General features: G+C 45.2%; 1 protein-coding gene across 3 annotated transcripts in view; it reads left to right on the top strand.

Annotated features, from left to right (window-relative positions):
- hhla1 (HHLA1 neighbor of OC90) overlaps positions 1-19,449 on the top strand; it is a 48,908-nt gene continuing 29,459 nt past the window's right edge. For 2 of the 3 annotated variants that reach the window (XM_078217057.1, XM_078217055.1), the window contains exons 1-4: positions 1-198; positions 5,412-5,514; positions 6,618-6,674; positions 17,229-17,309. In XM_078217057.1, coding sequence (XP_078073183.1) covers positions 5,439-5,514; positions 6,618-6,674; positions 17,229-17,309 — 214 coding nt within the window. In that variant the 5' untranslated portion in view covers positions 1-198; positions 5,412-5,438. Of the gene's footprint in view, positions 199-504; positions 587-5,411; positions 5,515-6,617; positions 6,675-17,228; positions 17,310-19,449 lie in introns of those variants that run through there. The other variant, XM_078217056.1, reaches the window with a different exon arrangement.

Here is a 19,449-nt window from a genome sequence, read left to right as displayed (position 1 = left end):
TTCAAATACCTGAACAGCGAGCTTGGATTAACCTGCTAATTCCAAACAGGAGTTTTGATTAGTGGGCATCAGTAGCTCAAATTCATTCCCACATGCCTTTTACGAAGACTTCATAAAACCCATTTGACGGATTATCTTTAGAGATAGCACTTTTTGATTAGTGTTCTGAAATTGAATCACCTTGAGCAGAAGATAGAGGTAAGTTGCATTCAGTAAGAACTCTGGGTTGACTTTCTTTTAACTTAAATTGGATACAGAAAAAAAATGAAATCGGCGATCACAGAACTGATAACACTACAATGGAAACTTTAATTTAAAAGCTTAATTGTAAAATTATCATTCTAATCAACCTCTAATTTTGGACTAATCTGCGTTGAGTTTAATCTAAATTAAGATTAACCAAGACTACCTCAGTGGGGATTGTCTACATGGGGAAATTGCTTGGCAAGTCTGTTTTCAGTTCGGGTTGAGGAAGGTGCCAGGAGGTCCCTGGAAATAGGATGATGGAGCAGGAGCGATGGAGTTTATCAGCTGTCTCGATTTTAACTCCTCCCAGTCTGAGGAACGGGTTTAACAGGCTTTTCTGGTACTGTATTTTTATAAATATATTTGTAAATCTAAACACTAGCCTTTTAAGTTATTGACTCAAAGGGACTTTGAGTCAGTTTCACACAATTATCTCGGCTGCAGTACCTTATTAAGAATCATGATGGGGCTGCACTTCCATTCTCTAAATCTGTCTCCGTAATCTTTAAATAATAGAATCCAGAAGTTTTGTCAGACAAATCTTTTACTAGTTCTATTGTAATAGCCCATTCAGTTATTATCCATCTCATTGGCTGCAGTGCAAAATGTTCTTATTTTATTGAGCCGAGTTGAAAGGGTTTGCTTATTCTCTACAGCTTTTAATCTGCCTAGCTATTTTATATCGATGTAGTTGAAGCACTTAGCCCAGTGTTTTCAGAGGCAGCTGAGTTGAGCTATGCTGACTATTTTTTAAACTTTCATCCTATACAATTGCTACTTTTCAAATATGTTTAAACTGGAACTTATAAGCGGAAAGGAAAGGTCCAGTTTGTTTGATCTTTCCAATTATAGTCTTGTGAATATTTTGTGTTCAATATTTGCCCATGAGTTTGCTTGTCACTAAAGGTGGCAATAAACAAAGACCAGTGTGTCTCAGTCATGTTTATACCAGCTATATCTGTCCCAGATTGAAAGAAGCAGACTAAATAGTGATAGTTTGTTATGCTAGTTTCCATTGACTGACCATTTAGGTAGTGCATTGTAAGAGTATTTCCCTTTCTGGACATGGGTGAGCTGCAAAATGTTTCTGTGCCACTTTCTTCTGGTAAGCATATTGCTATGTGCTGATTGGGTTAATGGATGTACTCCAATGCCTTGCAGAGACATCAGTTGAGATTTTAGCATCCTCTTGACGACAAGCTAGGAGGTGTGAAGGCTGGCAAAATGGCACAGGAAGACATCGGAAGGAATGCCTGATGACTTCTTACAGTTATGTCCACCTCCTGGGGCATTTTGCCAGTTGTTGGAGGTGGCACACTGTCACATGGGGGAATCATCCAGTGAAACCCACAAAGGGAGCACCAGGAGGTAATGGCCGCCCCCCTCGGTGACCCCTCCCCCCAAATCCATCCACAGACAATCACTGGAGCCTACCTACCTGACCTGGCACCCCAGACCCCACTTACCAATTGTTGAGGGTGCCAAGCCATCAATGTGCCCTTACCCTGAAGGTGCAGCCTCAGCAATGGCCACCATTAGTAGTGGCATTACCTCTGATCGGGCTGGCAGTTCTCAAAATGGCAACCCCAGTGGGGGCCATGAAATTAGCCATTCTGGGAATGTACCTTCACAGGTGCCACCAGCTGCTGAAGCGGGCTTGCCTCCCACTTCCAGCCCAGCGGCTGGATCTCAGCCTCTGTCACATCATTTAGTGGAGATGGACTAAATATCATTTAGTCCAGGACATCGGTAGGTTGGGTGGCTGTGTGTGTGTGTACAAATTTCTATGTATCTCACAAACTTGCAACACGGTGCCATTCAGGAAACTGGAGACCATAGGTCGCTCTTTTTAGATGAATCCTATGAAGCAATCACTGCTCAGGAAAGCACAACTTTTAAGCAAATTAACTGTCTGAGAAATGTATCTGATCCGCTTTGGATGTCCATATTGATCGGAATGATTATGGAGGTGATTATCCCAAAAAATTCTAAGTGTCAAATTCGCGTAAAAACTGGAGTAAATCACGCTGGTTTTTTCAGTGGGAGTTTCAGAATGAATCTCCCACACTCTGTGCACTGTAGAGTGCCTCAGCGTAAATCATGCTGAAATTCAGTGGACTCCAGTTCCCACTGGAGAGGCCGGCAGCATAGTGCTGAGGGGGCCACTGCGCATGTGCCGATCTGTCAGCGCCAAGATCAGCACATGCTCAGTGGCCCCTATCTGCCAGCCTCCCAATTTCTGGCCAGCTCAATTGCTGGCCAGCCCCGCAAACCCCGCATTGCTGGCCATGCAGTCCCAACCCTTCCCCCCACCTCCCAGCCCGATGGCCAGCCCCAATCATTGGCCTTGCCCCTCTGTCACTCAGCCCAAATACAGAGTGGCAGCGGGACTGCCCACTCCCCACAGATCACCCCCCAGAGGCCTTGCCCCATCAGGCCCCACCCCTTGGCCCTGCCCTATGCCTGAAAGGCAGTGCCAAGATGCCCCCTGGGCATTGGCACTTTGTCCCTTGGGCAGTGCCAGGGGAGAAGTTTAACAACACCAGGTTAAAGTCCAACAGGTTTATTTGGTAGCAAAAGCCACACAAGCTTTCGGAGCTGCAAGCCCCTTCTTCAGGTGAGTGGGAATTCTGTTCACAAACAGAGCATATAAAGACACAAACTCAATTTACATGAATAATGGTTGGAATGCGAATACTTACAACTAATCAAGTCTTTAAGAAACAAAACAACATGAGTGGAGAGAGCATCAAGACAGGCTAAAAAGATGTGTATTGTCTCCAGACAAGACAGCCAGTGAAACTCTGAGGGGGTTACAAATAGTGGGACATGAACCCAATATCCCGGTTGAGGCCGTCCTCGTGTGTGCGGAACTTGGCTATCAGTTTCTGCTCAGCGACTCTGCGCCGTCGTGTGTCGCGAAGGCCGCCTTGGAGAACGCTTACCTGAATATCAGAGGCCAAATGCCCGTGACCGCTGAAGTGCTCCCCAACAGGAAGAGAACAGTCTTGCCTGGTGATTGTCGAGCGGTGTTCATTCATCCGTTGTCGCAGCGTCTGCATAGTTTCCCCAATGTACCATTTCCCCAATGTACCTATTTCTGGCGCGGAGTTGATGGCGCCGTAAATCTGGTGCTCAGAGAATCCCCACTGGGTGTTACAGCCCCCGCTTGATTCGGCCTCTGATATTCGGGTAAGCGTTCTCCAAGGCGGCCTTCGCGACACATGATGGCGCAGAGTCGCTGAGCAGAAACTGATAGCCAAGTTCCGCACACACGAGGACGGCCTCAACCGGGATATTGGGTTCATGTCCCACTATTTGTAACCCCCACAGAGTTTCACTGGCTGTCTTGTCTGGAGACAATACACATCTTTTTAGCCTGTCTTGATGCTCTCTCCACTCATGTTGTTTTGTTTCTTAAAGACTTGATTAGTTGTAAGTATTCGCATTCCAACCATTATTCATGTAAATTGAGTTTGTGTCTTTATATGCTCTGTTTGTGAACAGAATTCCCACTCACCTGAAGAAGGGGCTTGCAGCTCCGAAAGCTTGTGTGGCTTTTGCTACTAAATAAACCTGTTGGACTTTAACCTGGTGTTGTTAAACTTCTTACTGTGTTTACCCCAGTCCAACGCCGGCATCTCCACATCATCAGTGTCAGGGGCCCAGGCTGGCACTGCCAAGGTGGCAATACCCAGTGCGCCCCACCGCCCGACGGCCTGGGAGACTTCGATGGCCCTCTTCACTCCAGCAGGTCAGGCCACCAGTTCCCCACAAGTGGGGATCAGGAATAAACCCCGTTGGAGTGAACCACTCCTGGTTGGGGGGGGGGGAGGCTAGCAGGCCCAGAGATTTCAGCCTCGGGCCCGCTAATGGCATTTAAATAGTATTCAAAATCTAATTTAAATAAATTATGCAGGTCCGCACCTATTTCTGGCGCGGAGTTGATGGCGCCGTAAATCTGGTGCTCGGAGAATCCCCACTGGGTGTTACAGCCCCCACTTGATTCTCCTGGCCCACTGCGCTATAAAAGCAGTGCAGCAGGCTGGGAGAATCGCCCCTATACATCATTAGGTCAGTGATGCGTGACTGTCACATGAGGTCTGAGTGAGATGAATCAGATTAGAAAATGCCAACTTTGCACAGAGTTCTTAGCTTCATTGATGCAAAAAGCACTAGGGGATTATGGCAGTCACCCATTCCCTAATTTTCTTTCTCTTTCGCCGGAACTCTACCACCGTGCCCACCATGGAATCGGAGTGGGCGAGGGGCTGACAACAGAAATGTCCGTTGACCGCGGGTGGAAAGTTCCGGTCTCGCTCGATCTAGGCCTTAATTTCCCGGCGGCACTGTAGCTCAGTAGTTCGCACTGCTGCTTCACAGCTCCAGGGACCTGGGTTCGAATCTCAGCTCGTGTCACTGTTTGTGTGGAGTTTGCACTTTCTTCCCATGTCTGCGTGGGTTTCCTTCGGGTGCTCTGGTTTCCTCCCACAGTCCAAAGATGTGCGGGCTAGGTTGATTGGCCATTCTAAATTGCCCCTTAGTGTCCCAGGATGCATAGGTTAGAGGGATTAGTGGGGTAAATATGTAGGGATATGGGGATAGGGTCTGGGTGGGATTGTGGTTGGTGCAGACTCGATGGGCCAAATGGCCTCTTTCTGCGCTGTAGGATTCTATGCTTCCTGCCCCAGGTCTCTATTCATAGAATCCTTACTGTGGAGAAGGGGGCCATTCGGCCCATCAAGTCTGCACCGACTCTCGGACAGAGCATCTTACCCAAGTCCTATCCCCGTAACCACTCGTACCTTCTCCACTAATCCCCTCTAACCTACATATCTTTAGACACAAAGAGGCAATTCAGCATGGCCAATACACCTAACCTGCACGTCTATTCCCTATTACGATTTCAGGAAAATACGATCCATTATCATTATGAAACAAGCTTTAAGGAGGTTTAATAAACAAACTGTCATTGTTAAGGTGTGGAGCTCCTGCATATATTTTGCAGACAATGTGATTCTGATCACTAACCAGAATTCTTGTGAAACATATGCCCGGCTAAATGTTCTCTCTCACTACACCTTCTGGATGGAGCATGTCTGGAACTGCAATTCATGTTTTATGGTCAGACCGACAAATTAAATGAGATTTTTTTCTTGTTAAAGGTGACGATTATCAGTGAGGAATACAAAATGCAGCAACTGAAAGGAAGTCTATGTACCAGACTGTGTGTGGGGCTAATTGGACTCATAGTATTCATCAGTATGGGTACGTACTCATTTACTTTATTCCTTTGAGCTAATTAAAACCAAGTACAGCAGAGCTCTTTTCAAGTGATCTCCTTTTTAACCAGAGAAAAATAAGCTATTGATAGATCTTACATAGAAATGGACTATAAAAAAAGGTTAATTAATGGGATCCGGGCGGCTCAAAATCTTCACCACTGTGATTAAGGTGAACCTCTCCCAGGCAAACTGGAAACATCTAAAGCGGATGGAAGACTAGGCCCCTTCAAGATCCTATGGTTTCTACGGAAATCCACAATATAGTTGTAAAGATACTGTGCATCCAACTCAGAAATTATGGGATGGAATATCCCAGTGTGGAATCTGGGCAGTTGACAACAGAATGTGCCACTTGGCCACAGGCTCTTCCTGCCAGGAAATTCCCACCTGGTCCATTTTGAGCACCGATCAACGGGGTTGTGTATGGCTGCAAATTGCCACAAGGTTAAGCTGAATTACCAGCCAGCAAACTGGAGAACTGAGGTTGGGGGAACAATCTGTGGAACAGGCAGACAGAGCGACGGTGGCCCCAGGCTAGGTTTGCGCAGCTGGGCCCACTTGTGCTCTCCCTGGCCTCAACTCGAGATTTCCATTTGATGGTAGTCAGAGAATGTGCTCCAAACAGATCATCGAAAGACACCAGATTAGCATAGTAAATGGGTCTACTGTCTGACACAGGGGTGTGATGGGACCACCCAGTGCTCGGCCCTGGTGGACATTACTGTGGCCATAGGTAATCTCGGGGCAGTTGGCCTTTGCCCAAGGGACAGATGGCACTTTTTTCTTTTTTTCAGTATCTCCCAATGTCACTTGTGGCTAATCATCTGGTTTGAATATTCAGTTCAGGCACATTTGCATAATTACCATCAAACACAAAAACTAATTGTTTCCAAGGCGATGTTAAAAAAACCTGAGTTTAATGGATATAAAGGTCTCCTTTTTGACATCAATCTACTATACAAATATTGCTTAGATTGACAACACCATTCTGATCTAATCAAGGTGACTGGTTTGGAAAAATGGAAAATCAGAGCTTGACATTTTTACAATATCATTTTATTTTCTCTTCTGATAACTATTTCCCAGCATCAAAGGATCTGAGAAAAAATGTTATGTGGAAAAGAGCCTTATTAACATCGACAGGTGAGTAGGCTGTGATATACTCTTTCATGTATTTGATATGAAACTACTGCATTTTTGATCCAGTAATATCATAATTAAAATGCAAACCTTCAAAACTATCATATTGTTTGGTTTCAAGTAACTCCATGGTGACAAACTTCAGCCTATTGACGCATCCCTATTATGTTGAACTTATGACTTCAAAGAATGCAAGTTACTATGTAGGACATTACTTTTGAAGATGTAGTCCTGATGGCTTCTTAAGTTGAAAAAAGAAACTTCATTTACAAGGTTGCTTCCTTTGCTGCAAACTTCGAGCTAGTCCATTATACACTCATTTTAAGTAAGAAAACTCCTACCCTTAGAGAGATTCTCTATGCTAGGTGTTGACTGATTGTTCAGACCATGTGATCCTTACTCAGTAAGGCCAGTCTTAAAATGACAATCACCACATCGGTGCATTCTCCGGCCATTCACGCCCCACCATTGCTACCAGCGCAAACAGAGAATTTGGCGTTCAACCAAATCTCCATTCACTGCAGCAGGACTGGAGAATCCCAGCTGCCAATGAGGTCGGAATATCTGGCCGGCCCAATCTGTTTATGTGACATTCTACTGACAATGTTTTAATAAAGCACTGAGCCATTGAAAATAAATCTCCATTAAATCACTGAATAGACGAATGTAATGCAAACATGTTAAATGTTCACATACTACCATTGGCATAGAGTAAATTCCAGGTTGAACTTAGACTGAGCTTTACTGGTTCACAATGGATGGCACAGTGGTTGGCACTGCTGCCCCACAGCTCCAGGAACCCAGGTTCAATTTCAGCCTTGGGTGACTGTCTATGTGGAGTTTGCACATTCTCCCCATGTGTGCATGGGTTTTCTCAGGGTGCTCTAGTTTCCTCCCACATGCCAAAGATATGCAGGTTAGGTTGACTGGCCATGCTAAATTGTCCCTTAGTGTCTCAAGATGTGGAGGTTAGATGGGATTAGCCATGGTAAACGTATGCGATCACAGGCCGGGGGAGAGGGCCTGGATAAGGTACTCTGTCAGAGAGTTGGTGCAGACTCGATGGGCTGAATGGCCTCTTCTGCAATGAAGGGTTTCTGTGATTCTACTATGTTGATTCTCTGCCTCCTGGGATCATTGGAGGAAAATTTTAAAGTTCAATTTTCCAGAATTTTTGTCCAAGAGAAGATCCAATTTCCAAGGTTTTGGTCTTTTTCACATATATCCAGAATTGCTGGGGCTTCCCAGAGAGGTGGGGTGGGATTTAACCTAACCAGTAGCTGCAGTAGAGAGAGGACCACTGCAGCTATTCTATGAGGTGGGAATGGACATTCCCAGCTTTCTGCTTCACTTTCTGGTGGAACCAGGGCCCTTTAGCATAGAAATGCAAAATGATCTTTCTCCAAGTTGTGGGAATCCCTAAGGTCAGTGAAAGTCTTGGGAGACAACTGGTGCCCTCTGAAACCCAAGATGCTGTGGTCTAATCAGAACTTTCTGCTTTCCAATCTCCAACGGCTACCAGGAATTCCCTGATCCTTGAGTAAGCCCATACAGGTTGTATTGAAGCTTTCCTGATGTCACACAGACCAAGCGGACTATTCGGACAATGCAGATTCCAGCAATGCCTGTGTCGTTTCCTCTTGAAAGAAGAAGCATGAAGCTGCAAGATGGAGTCTGCAGGAGGATTATTCAAAGGACCAAGCAACTTGATCGCAGACATGTTAAATATTTGAAACATTTTCCACTGCAAAGTATCTAAAAGTACTCTGGAGTGTTTTAGGAGATATTTTGGTGTATTTATCAGAGAGTGTCACCACATCCTCACCTTGAATATGAAGCTGCCTTTCAGGCAGTGCAGGGGCAGGAGAGTTGTATCACATTACAGGAAAAGAGAGCTCATATTGCAAGGCAGTGGTGATAGGCAGGAGAGGGCTGCTCCTTCTCACTATGGTAATGCCGATGGAGGGGGAATGTGATGGAAGGGTGGCAGGATGCCAAGCTGTTGCAGAGTGGGAGGTAGGTGTAGAACCCAGAGACAGTGATCCATGGATGGTCATGGATGCAACTTCTTCTCATTTGACATTTTAACATGGCCTCTCTGATCCAGGATGACTGCATGCAGTTTACAGACAAGAGAAAGAGGTAGTCTAAGAACCTCACTGATGAATGAGGACAATTAACGCAATGGAAGATGTTTGCTCCATCCCAGCCTCTTCCAGAAGTCCCCAGTATCACAGATGCCAAGTATCTGCCAATTTGATTCACTCCATGTGATATCAAGAAACAATTGAAGGCACTCGACACTGCAAAGGATACAGGCCCTGACAATATTCTGGCAATAATAGTGAAGACTTGTGCAACTGAACTTGCTGCACTCCCAGCCAATCTGTTCCAGTACAATTACAATACTGGCATTTAATTGGCAATGTGGAAAATTGCCCAGGTATGTCCATACACAAAAAGCAGGACAATTCCAACCCAGCCAATTACCACCTCATCAGTCTACTCTCGGTCATCAATAAAATGATGGAAGTAGTATTATCAAGTGGAACTTGCTCAGCAATAACCTCCTCACTGCTATTCCATTTGGGTTCTGCTAAGGTCCTGGCCTCAATACAACCTTGGTTCAAATATGGACAAAAGAACTGAATACCAGTTATAAGGTGACAATGGCAGCCCTTGACATCAAGGCTGGATTTGACCAAGTGTGGCAGCATAGAGCCCTAACAAAACTGGAGTCACTGAAAATCAGTGACAACTCTTCGCTGGTTGGAGCCACACCCTAACACAAAGGAAGATTATTGCGGTTGTTGGAGGTCAGTCATTTCAGTTCCAGCACATCACTGCAGGAGTTCTTCAGGGTAGTGTTCGAGGCCCAGCTGTCTTCAGCTGCTTCAGTAATGACTTTCCTCCATCATGTGGTCAGAAATGGTTATGTTCGCTGATGATCACACAATGTTCAGCACCATTTGCGACTCTTCAAATACTAAAGCAGTCCATGTCCAAATGCAGCAAGACCTAGACAATATCCAGGCTTATGCTGACAAGTGGTAAGTAATGTTCATGTCACACAAGTGCCAGGCAATGACCATCACCAACAAGAGAGAATCTAACCATCGCCACTTAACCTTCAATGGCATTACCATCACTGAATCCTTCACTATTTACATCCTGGTGTTATCATTGACCAAAAACTGAACTGACTTAGCCATACAAATACTCTGGCTACCAGAACAGGCCAGAAACTAGAAACTACTGCACATAGCTCGCTTCCTGACTCTCCAAACCCCATCCATCATCTACAAAGCATAAGTCAGAAGTGTAATGGAATACTCTCCACTTTGATTTGATTTATTATTGTCACATGTATTAACATACAGTGAAAAGTATTGTTTCTTGCGTGCTATACAGACAAAACATACCGTTCATAGAGAAGGAAACGAGAGAGTGTAGGATGTAGTGTTAAAGTCAGAGCTAGGATGTAGAGAAAGATCAACTTAATGCAAGGTAAGTCCATTCAAAAGTCTGACAGCAGCAGGGAAGAAGCTGTTCTTGAGTCGGTTGGTACGTGACCTCAGGCTTTTGTAGCTTTTTCCTGACAGAAGAAGGTGGAAGAGAGAATGTCCGGGGTGTGTGGGGTCCTTAATTATGTTGGCTGCTTTGCCGAAGCAGCGAAGTGTAGACAGAATCAAAGGATGGGAGGCTGGTTTGCGTGATGGATTGGGCTACATTCACAACCTTTTGTAGTTTCTTGCGACCTTGAGCAGAGCAGGAGCCATACCAAGCTGTGATACAGCCAGAAAGAATGCTTTCTATGGATATCTGTAAACGTTGGTGAGAGTTGTAGCTGACATGCCAAACCTCCTTAGTCTTCTGAGAAAGTAGAGACGTTGGTGAGCTTTCTTAACTATAGTGTTGGCATGGGGGGACCAGGACAGGTTGTTGGTGATCTGGACACCTAAAAACCTGAAGCTCTCGATCCTTTCTACTTCGTCCCCATTGATATAGACAGGGGCATGTTCTCCTTTACGCTTCTCGAAGTTGATGACAATCTCCTTCGTCTTGTTGACATTGAGATTATTGTTGCCGCACCAGTTCACTAGATTCTCTATCTCATCCCCATACTCGTCCTTGTTTGAGATCCGACCCGCTACGGTGGTGTCGTCAGCAAACTTGAAAATCGAATTGGAGGGGAATTTGGCCACACAGTCATAGGTGTATAAGGAGTATAGTAAGGGGCTGAGAACACAGCCTTGTGGGGCATCAGTGTTAAGGATGATTGTGGAGGAGGTGTTGTTGCCTTACTGCTTGTGGTCTGTGAGTTAGGAAGTTCAGGATCCAGTCGCAGAGGGAGGTGCCGAGGCCCAGGCCACGGATCCAGGCCACACATCCAGGCCACTTGCCTGGATGAGTGCAGCTAAACAACACTCAAGAATCTTGACAACATCCAGGACAAAGCAACCCATATGATTGGCACCCAGCCCACAAACCTCCTTTCACCACTGATGTATGGTATTAGAAGTGTGTACCATCTACAAGATGCACTGCAGGAACTCACCAAGACTCCTCCAACAGCTATTGCTACTAGCTAGAAGGACATGGGCAGCACACACATGGAAACACCACCAGCTGTATGAGTGTGTGCCAAATATCTTCTATTGTACCTCTCCTCCAATTCTGTTCTTGGGTGCCAGATTATCAGGGTATCATGAGCCAACGAATAATATTTGTCAACTAGGATCTAACCTTCTAACTGGAACCATGGCAGCTGCGAGTGTTGCAGGATGTACGCATCATGGGATCTGCCAGGGTACCTTGCACAGATTTGCAGTATCTGTGTCCTAAGTTTGCAAACTACCTTCACATTCATGGACTGGAACCCTTTTCTCTTCACAAAGGCACCTAATGGCAACATAATTATAGCCGATGGCACCCTGGACATGGGGAATCCTGTGGCTTGCTCAGCCTGGCTGGCTCCGTCCATCTGGAAGTGAATGAAGTTCCTGATCCATCTGAAGAGAGCATCAGTATCCAGCTTGATGTAACTCTGAGCAGCAGACTGGGACACAGCACAAAGATCCCCCACTCATCCCTGGAAATAACTGGTGGGGAAAAGGTTGAGGGCTACTGTAACCTTTACCACTTTTACTGGGTAACCACCTACACTGTTTGAGATGATCTCCAGCCCATTCATCTGGCATATGCAGGTTAGTTTTCCTGGAGAGGCAGAGCCTCCTTTGGCATTCAACCTCAGACATGTGAGTGCTGGAGCATTGCCTGCATACTCTGGATGCAGGATAGTGGTACCTTCCGTGGAGCCTTCTGCCTTGAACCTCCTGCTGGCCCTGCACTCTCTATGGTTGCAGCTCTCCTTCCACAGGTCATTCTCTGGAACGCTGTCTGCAGATGTCTGGCCTTCTCTCCCTTCTGACCCTCTTGTCCTCTTCAGAGGAGGTCCCACTGTGGAGTATACAATTCCCATTGGCAAAAATGCAGACGACACTGACTCAGACATTGAAAGGTGCATTTGGCAAAAAAGCCTCCAAGAAAGTTTGCAAGAAAACAAATTCTGCAATAAAAAAGCTTGCAGTGCAAAGAATCAAGCAGAAAACACAAAACTGCTACACCAGCAACAAACTCTCACCTAAACCCCGAACTGGTCACACTGCCAAGTCTCCTGTCCACTTTTATCATGCCCTTTGTTGAGAAATCATTAAAATATGATGGCTGCCTTCCCATGTTGCCTTTGTGCTGATTGCTAAATCGCACCGGCAACGTAAAATTGTGAACAATTGGATTTTAAATTGTCCCAGTTGCCATTGTACTTGTCAGCGGGCACTCTTCCGCCCACCAATTGTAATGTCGTACGACGTCACAATGAAGCTGTGACGCCCCGTCCAACATTATCTCCCGCAATTTCACACTCACTCTAGTCAGCCGGGCCTCCAAAGCCATGGTGTAAAATTTGCGGCCCATGTCTCTTGCTTTTCTTCTATTGAGAGAATGTCAATTCTCACAGTCAGCCACATGCTGCAGAACAAGCAGTGCATGCAGCAGGTGATATGGAGCAAAGACGGGTATCCCAGGAAAGATCTTGAATGAAAACTAAGCAAAATGTTGTGGTGGTTTGGTCCAACTGAGTGGTTTACTGGGCCATTTCCAAAAGGCAAATTAATACTCAACCACATTACTGTGGTTCTGGAGTCACATGCAGGCCCAATCAGGCAAAGACAACTGATCTCTTTTCCCCAAGGAATATATGTGTTTTTACAACAATCCAGTTTTTATATAGTTGCCATTCTTGACACTAGCTTTTAATTTCAAATTTACTTCATTAACTAAATTCAAATTCCCCAGTTTGATGTTTGTAAGCCCAGGTTTTGCATCTCCTAGCTAAATAGGAATGAAATTTGAGATCGAGGGCTTAACAATTAAATTAATTTTAACACTGAATGCTTTATACTCTGCAAACAACAAATCACTTAACTGCTTCACTGGCAATACTCATTTAAAGTGATTAAAACCCATTGCCATTCATTAAAAAACACAAAATCCATACAGACTAATTAAGTATTAAACATTTTTTAAATTCCTTGTGTTACTAGGGTTTATTGTCTTTTTCCTATTACTTCCACGTGGTGCAATTACTATTCAGAGATAGACTGCTCGTTCCCTTTGCTCTGGCAGCTGAGATGCCCCCTGTGGACCTCTGTGTTTCAGAGGCCACGAGAGTTCCCATCAAAGACAGTCCCGCCTGCCCTAGTGCCAGGACAGACTCGGTCACTGGGATAGGAGGTAGCGTGTGGGACTCTGACTGGGAGAGTGATGGGGGTGGGGAAGGAATGAGAAGTGGCAGCACTTTGCGCCGAGTTTGACGCCCATGTGCCCTTTTCTTCATCCTTCCTCTCACAGCCCACTTGCACTTCACTGCTCGGCAAGAGCTGGGGAGCATTTTGCTGTCCTTCAGGGAGGCATTGGGTGGTTAAGGTGAAGTTTTCCTCCATCTTGTTTGAAGTGGCAGATTAGAGACTTATGTCCTTTGAAAGTTTTCATGTACTGGGACCATTTTTGGGTCTCCTGACCCTGCACGTCAAGGCGTGTGCCAACAGTTGGAATCTTCTCAAAGACAAAAATGTCTAAAACCATAAAGGATGTTTAGCATTTTAAAAAATTATTGTTTACTTTTCATTATTTTTTTGCAGGATGAGATTCCCTGTTTTAAGTTTCTTCTTGTCTCCCATTTCCCTGGGTCGCTGGGATATATCATCAAGTGATGGTTCCCTCCATTTCCATGATAATGGGCGTGCATTCCTCACAGCAAAGTGAGAATGAATGTGTGCAAGTTTGAGACCCAAGTTGCAATAGTTAAATGTGGCAAGAAGTGATTTATTGTCACAACTCCGAGAAATAACAAAAAGACAAAATTGGATAAACGAGAAAAGGGAAAATGGATCCTCCTAGAAGTTTCCCTTAAATAAAATCTCTGTGACATTTTGTTATTTGTGCATTAAAACTACAGGGAACCGGGGTAAGGAGTGAAAACAAATCCATTACATTGATGTGATATTCAATACACTGGCGTGAAGTAATGAAGCTTCATTTGAGAAGAAGTCAATGTCGGCAGGTTAAAAGACCTCCTATGGTTTTAAATCAATTCAGACAATCAAAATCTGGTCAATTCATTTCTGTTACAAGGTAGAAGAAAATTGATTCAGGTGATGGTGGATTAATCATCTGAAGTGATGCATTTATAATTAATGAATAATTCTGCCATCAAATCAATCTGCTAAATCAATGTTTGGACGTGTGACTATATTTGACGGAACATCTGATCCAGAAGGTCAAAGTAAATATTGGATACGTTCTCCTTCATAAATAGTGGGGCAGGTTCACGGGGCCGAATGGCCTACTTCTGCTTGTTTACATGTACACGAACAGAGAATCTCTCCTTGCCCTGCCTGGCCATGAGTCTCTCTCCCCACCGCCCCGCCCCCCAGCACATGGCAGTCTCCTTCTCTCTCCCATCTCCCTGGCCCTGTACTCAACCCTAGAACACCAAGACAAGAAGGACACCGATGTCATGTTATTGACTACAGCTCAGCCTTCAACACTATTATTCCCACGAAACTCATTTCCAAACACCGTGGCCTGGGCCTCAGCACCTCCCTCTGCGACTGGATCCTGAACTTCCTAACTCACAGTCCACAATCAGTAAGGATAGGCAACAACACCTCCTCCATGATTATCCTAAGACTGGTGCCCCACAAGGCTGTGTTCTCAGCCCCCTACTATACTCCTTATACACCAATGACTGTGTGGCCAAATCTCCTCCAATTCGATTTTCAAGTTTGCTGACGACACCACGTAGTGGGTCGGATCTCAAACAATGATGAGACAGAGTACAGGAATGAGATAGAGAATCTGGTGAACCGGTGCGGCAACAATAACCTCTCCCTCAATGTCAACAAAGTGAAAGAGATTGTCATCGACTTCAGGAAGCGTAAAGGGGAACATGCCCCTGTCTACATCAATGGGACGAAGTAGAAAGGGTCGAGGGCTTCAAGTTTTTAGATGTCCAAATTGCCAACAATTCCTGTCCTGGTCCCCCCATGCTGACACTATAGTTAAGAAAGCTCACCAACGTCTCTACTTTCTCAGAAGACTAAGGAAATTTGGCATGTCAGCTACGACTCTCATCAACTTTTACAGATGCACCATAGAAAGCACTCTTTCTGGTTGTATCACAGCTTGGTATGGCTCCTGCTCTGCTCAAAGTCGCATGGAGCTACAAAAGGTTGTGAATGTAGCCCAATCCATCACGCAAACCAGCCTCCCATCCATTGATTCTGTCTACACTTCCCACTGCCTCGGCAAAGCAGCCAGCATAATTAAGGACCCCACGCACCCCAGACATTCTCTCTTCCACCTTCTTCCATCAGGAAAAAGATACAAAAGTCTGAAGTCACGTACCAACCGACTCAAGAACAGCTTCTTCCCTGCTGCTGTCAGACTTTTGAATGGACTTACCCTGCATTAAGTTGATCTTTCTCTATACCCTAGCCATGACTGTAACACTACATTCTGCACTCTCTCATTTCCTTCTCTATGAATGGTATGTTTTGTCTTGCACGCAAGAAACAATACTTTTCACTGTATGTTAATACATGTGACCAAAATAAATCAAATCAAGTCTCTTTCTCCACAATGCCTCTGTTTCTGGAGCCCACTCACTGCCACCAGTGTTGCCGCTCCTTCTGACACAGACTGCATCTCGCCCACATCTGATGACCGGCTCACTGGTCAGTCCATCACAGTAAACGTGGGTCAGGAACAGCCTGTGATTGGAGGAGTGGTTTCTTTAAGAGTCTTCCACTGCTTTCATTGGCAGTTTGAAAACTACCTGCAGGGGCCAAATAGGGGGGGCTTTGAAGACCGCAATGGGCCCATGGGTGGGAAATTGGACAAGTCTGTTATAAGGGAACCTTCATGTAAGTCTAGACTGTATAAAAGAAAGCGTATTACCCCAGTCGTGTTTGAGTCTGATTAACCTCTCTGGGAAGTATCTGTTCCTCATGTGACATTAGTAACTAATGGTTTCCATTTCATCTTTTAAAGGCCCATGTGCATGATCTCCTGTTTCAGGCTAAGCGCTGCCGCTGCTGTGAAAACAGGAGTGTTTCCCATTGGCATAGGGAGCATCTGACAAGTGGGACTCACCCACCTGATGGATGCACATATTTGCATCCTGTGATTGATACTGGCTAACCCGGCCGCTCAGAGATTGAGGTGTCTTTTTTAACGGGTGCCCTGATCTCCGCGTTCACGGGCAACCTCTTCTGGACAGGAACCCAATCCTGGCCAGTGGGTGGGAGTTGGGTGAATCCTGATTGCCTTCATGCCCGTCGGGAATCCTGGTTTTTGGCTCTCACCCCATTCAGTGGGGCATCGGAATTCAACGTGGGTTGTCTGACGGGGTCAGTGAATCCCCCCTCCCCCCACATGCATGTAGTTTCACATTTGATTTTATGTGCAAATCCTTGGTACTTGCATTTACACTGCAAGTCTAAAATAGCTCAAGGTTTAATGGAGGGAGCACAGTTATAGTTGAAAATATGCCATTTAGATTGACCAGAAACTTAATTGGAGCAGCCATATAAATACCAGTACAAGAGCAGGTCAGAGACCAAGTATCCTACTGCATGTAACTCACCCCCTGGTTCCACAAGCCTTGTCCACCACCCACATGGTAAAAGTCAGGAATATGATGGAATATTCTCCCTAACAGCACTGTGAATGTATCTACACCAAGTGGACTGCACCCCTTTCATCACCACCTTCTCAAGGGCTGGCGTTGGACTGGGGTGAACACAGTAATCAGTCTGACATCACCAGGTTAAAGTCCAACAGGTTGATTTGGTATCATGAGCTTTCGGAGCGCTGCTCCTTCATCAGGTGAGTGACTCACCTGTTATTCTAACCTCTGAATTAAGGGAACGCTTGAAACACATTTTCTGTTGCAGCTGTTGATAATATTTGAAGATGTTTCTCCATTTTCAGAATTACCCGTCGAATCGTTTGATTCTGCTGGCATTGATCTGACTGAATTAGTCAATAGAATGATAAACAGAACACTCGAAGGTAAAATTTTGTCAATTTGTGTTCAGGAACAAACAAGAAATAATTGACTTTGGAACAATTAAATACTGATGCACGGCAAACTTATTGGTAATTGATGTTAAATGAAATAACTTCAAGCTTTCTATAAATGTTGTTCTAAGATTAAAGTGCCACTACAAGGGTAATAGTTGTACTTGTTCTGTTGCCAAGCTTTTATAAAAAAAATATGCACTGGGTCATATCAAATCTGGAGCAGATGATCAGAAGCTTTGGTGTCTTTTAAAAAGGGGAAAGAAAAGTAATGATTGGGAAGAGCCATGTCATGGTAGATGCTGCTGCCTCCTGATGTTATGACCTTAATTAGACATCTTGAGTTTCAGACTGGACCAATAATAAAAGAGGAATTTATAAAAGAGTGAATGTTTTCAAAGCACTCCATAAAAGTAAAATGAAATTGAATAAAAGCAAATTACTGCGGATGCTGGAATCTTAAACTAAAAGAGAAAACGCTGGAAAATCTCAGCAGGTGTGGTGAACCATCGTTGGTTACCACTGGGGGTTGTTCTTATGTTACTGTTGGGTTAGGGTGTTGTCACTGTGGGGGTTGTACAATGTTGTTGGGTTAGGGTGTTTACCTGTTGTAAATGTTATTATGGCACATCCCGGTGGGGCCCCGCCTCCGGAGGAGAGGTATAAGACCCTCTGCTCCGGCAGGACCCCTTCAGTCTGAACTGGTGTATTTGTGTTAGTTAGTTCCATTGTTAGACAATAAAAGCCTTCAATACTGAAGCCTTGTTCCACGTGCTTGATTGTCGCGCATCAGCAGGTCAGGCAGCATCTGTAAGGAGAGAAAAGAGCTGACGTTTCGAGTCCAGATGACCCTTTGTCAAAGCTAAAAGGCTCAGAAAGTGGGAGATATTTATACTGCAGGGTGGGAGAATGAAAGATGAGTCACAGCCACAGAAACCAGGGGAAAAGACTGCTAATGGTTGTCCACAGAGAGGATAAAGGGTGTGAGTGGCCAAACAGCAGAGGAGCTGAAATCAGAGGGTAAACTGGGACAGATGAAGATGCTGGGGGAGGGGGAGAATGGAGGGGACACAGGTAAAATTTAGAAAAGAGGGAGAAAAGGTAAAGGAAGGGGATAAATTAGGGAGGAACAATGGGGAGGGGAGAAAAATGAAGAAAGACCATAAATAAGTAAAAGGTAGAGAACAGTAAAAAATTAAATAAAATAGAATGAAAACAAAGGGGGCCGAGGTGGGGTAGAGCGAATCATCTGAAGTTGTTGAATTTGATGTCGAGACCGGAAGGCTGTAAAGTGCCCAGCCGGAAGATGAGATGCTGTTCCTCCAGTTTGTGTTGAGCTTCACTGGAACATTGCAGCAGATGATTGTCATGATGTGGAGATGCCAGCGTTGGACTGGGGTGAACACAGTAAGAAGTCTCACAACACCAGGTTAAAGTCCAACAGGTTTATTTGGTAGCAAATACCATAAGCTTTCAGAGCACTGCTCCTTCGTCAGATGGAGTGGAAATCTGCTCTCAAACAGTGCAAACAGACAGAATTAAGTTGCAGAATACTGATTAGAATGCGAATCCTACAGCCAACCAGGTCTTAAATGTACAGACAATGTGGGTGGAGGGAGCATTAAACACAGGTTAAAGAGATGTGTATTGTCTCCAGACAGAACAGCTAGTGAAATTCTGCAAGTCCAGGAGGCAAGCTGTGGGGGTTACTGATAATGTGACATAAATCCAACATCCCGGTTTAGGCCGTCCTCATGGGTGCGGAACTTGGCTATCAGTTTCTGCTCAGCGACTCTGCACTGTCGTGTGTTGTGAAGGCCGCCTTGGAGAACGCTTACCTGAAGATCCAAGGCTGAATGCCCGTGACTGCTGAAGTGCTCCCCCACAGGAAGAGAACAGTCTTGCCTGGTGATTGTCGAGCGGTGTTCATTCATCCGTTGTCGTAGCGCCTGCATGGTTTCCCCAATGTACCATGCCTCGGGACATCCTTTCCTGCAGCGTATCAGGTAGACAACGTTGGCCGAGTTGCAAGAGTAGGTACCGTGTACCTGGTAGATGGTGTTCTCACGTGAGATGATGGCATCCGTGTCGATGATCTGGCACGTCTTGCAGAGGTTGCTGTGGCAGGGTT

The sequence above is a fragment of the Mustelus asterias genome, chromosome 7 (genome assembly GCF_964213995.1).
Source record: "Mustelus asterias chromosome 7, sMusAst1.hap1.1, whole genome shotgun sequence".
Classification (NCBI taxonomy): domain Eukaryota; kingdom Metazoa; phylum Chordata; class Chondrichthyes; order Carcharhiniformes; family Triakidae; genus Mustelus; species Mustelus asterias.
Note: the sequence above shows the minus strand (reverse complement) of the source record. Positions and strands in the feature narration are given on the sequence as shown.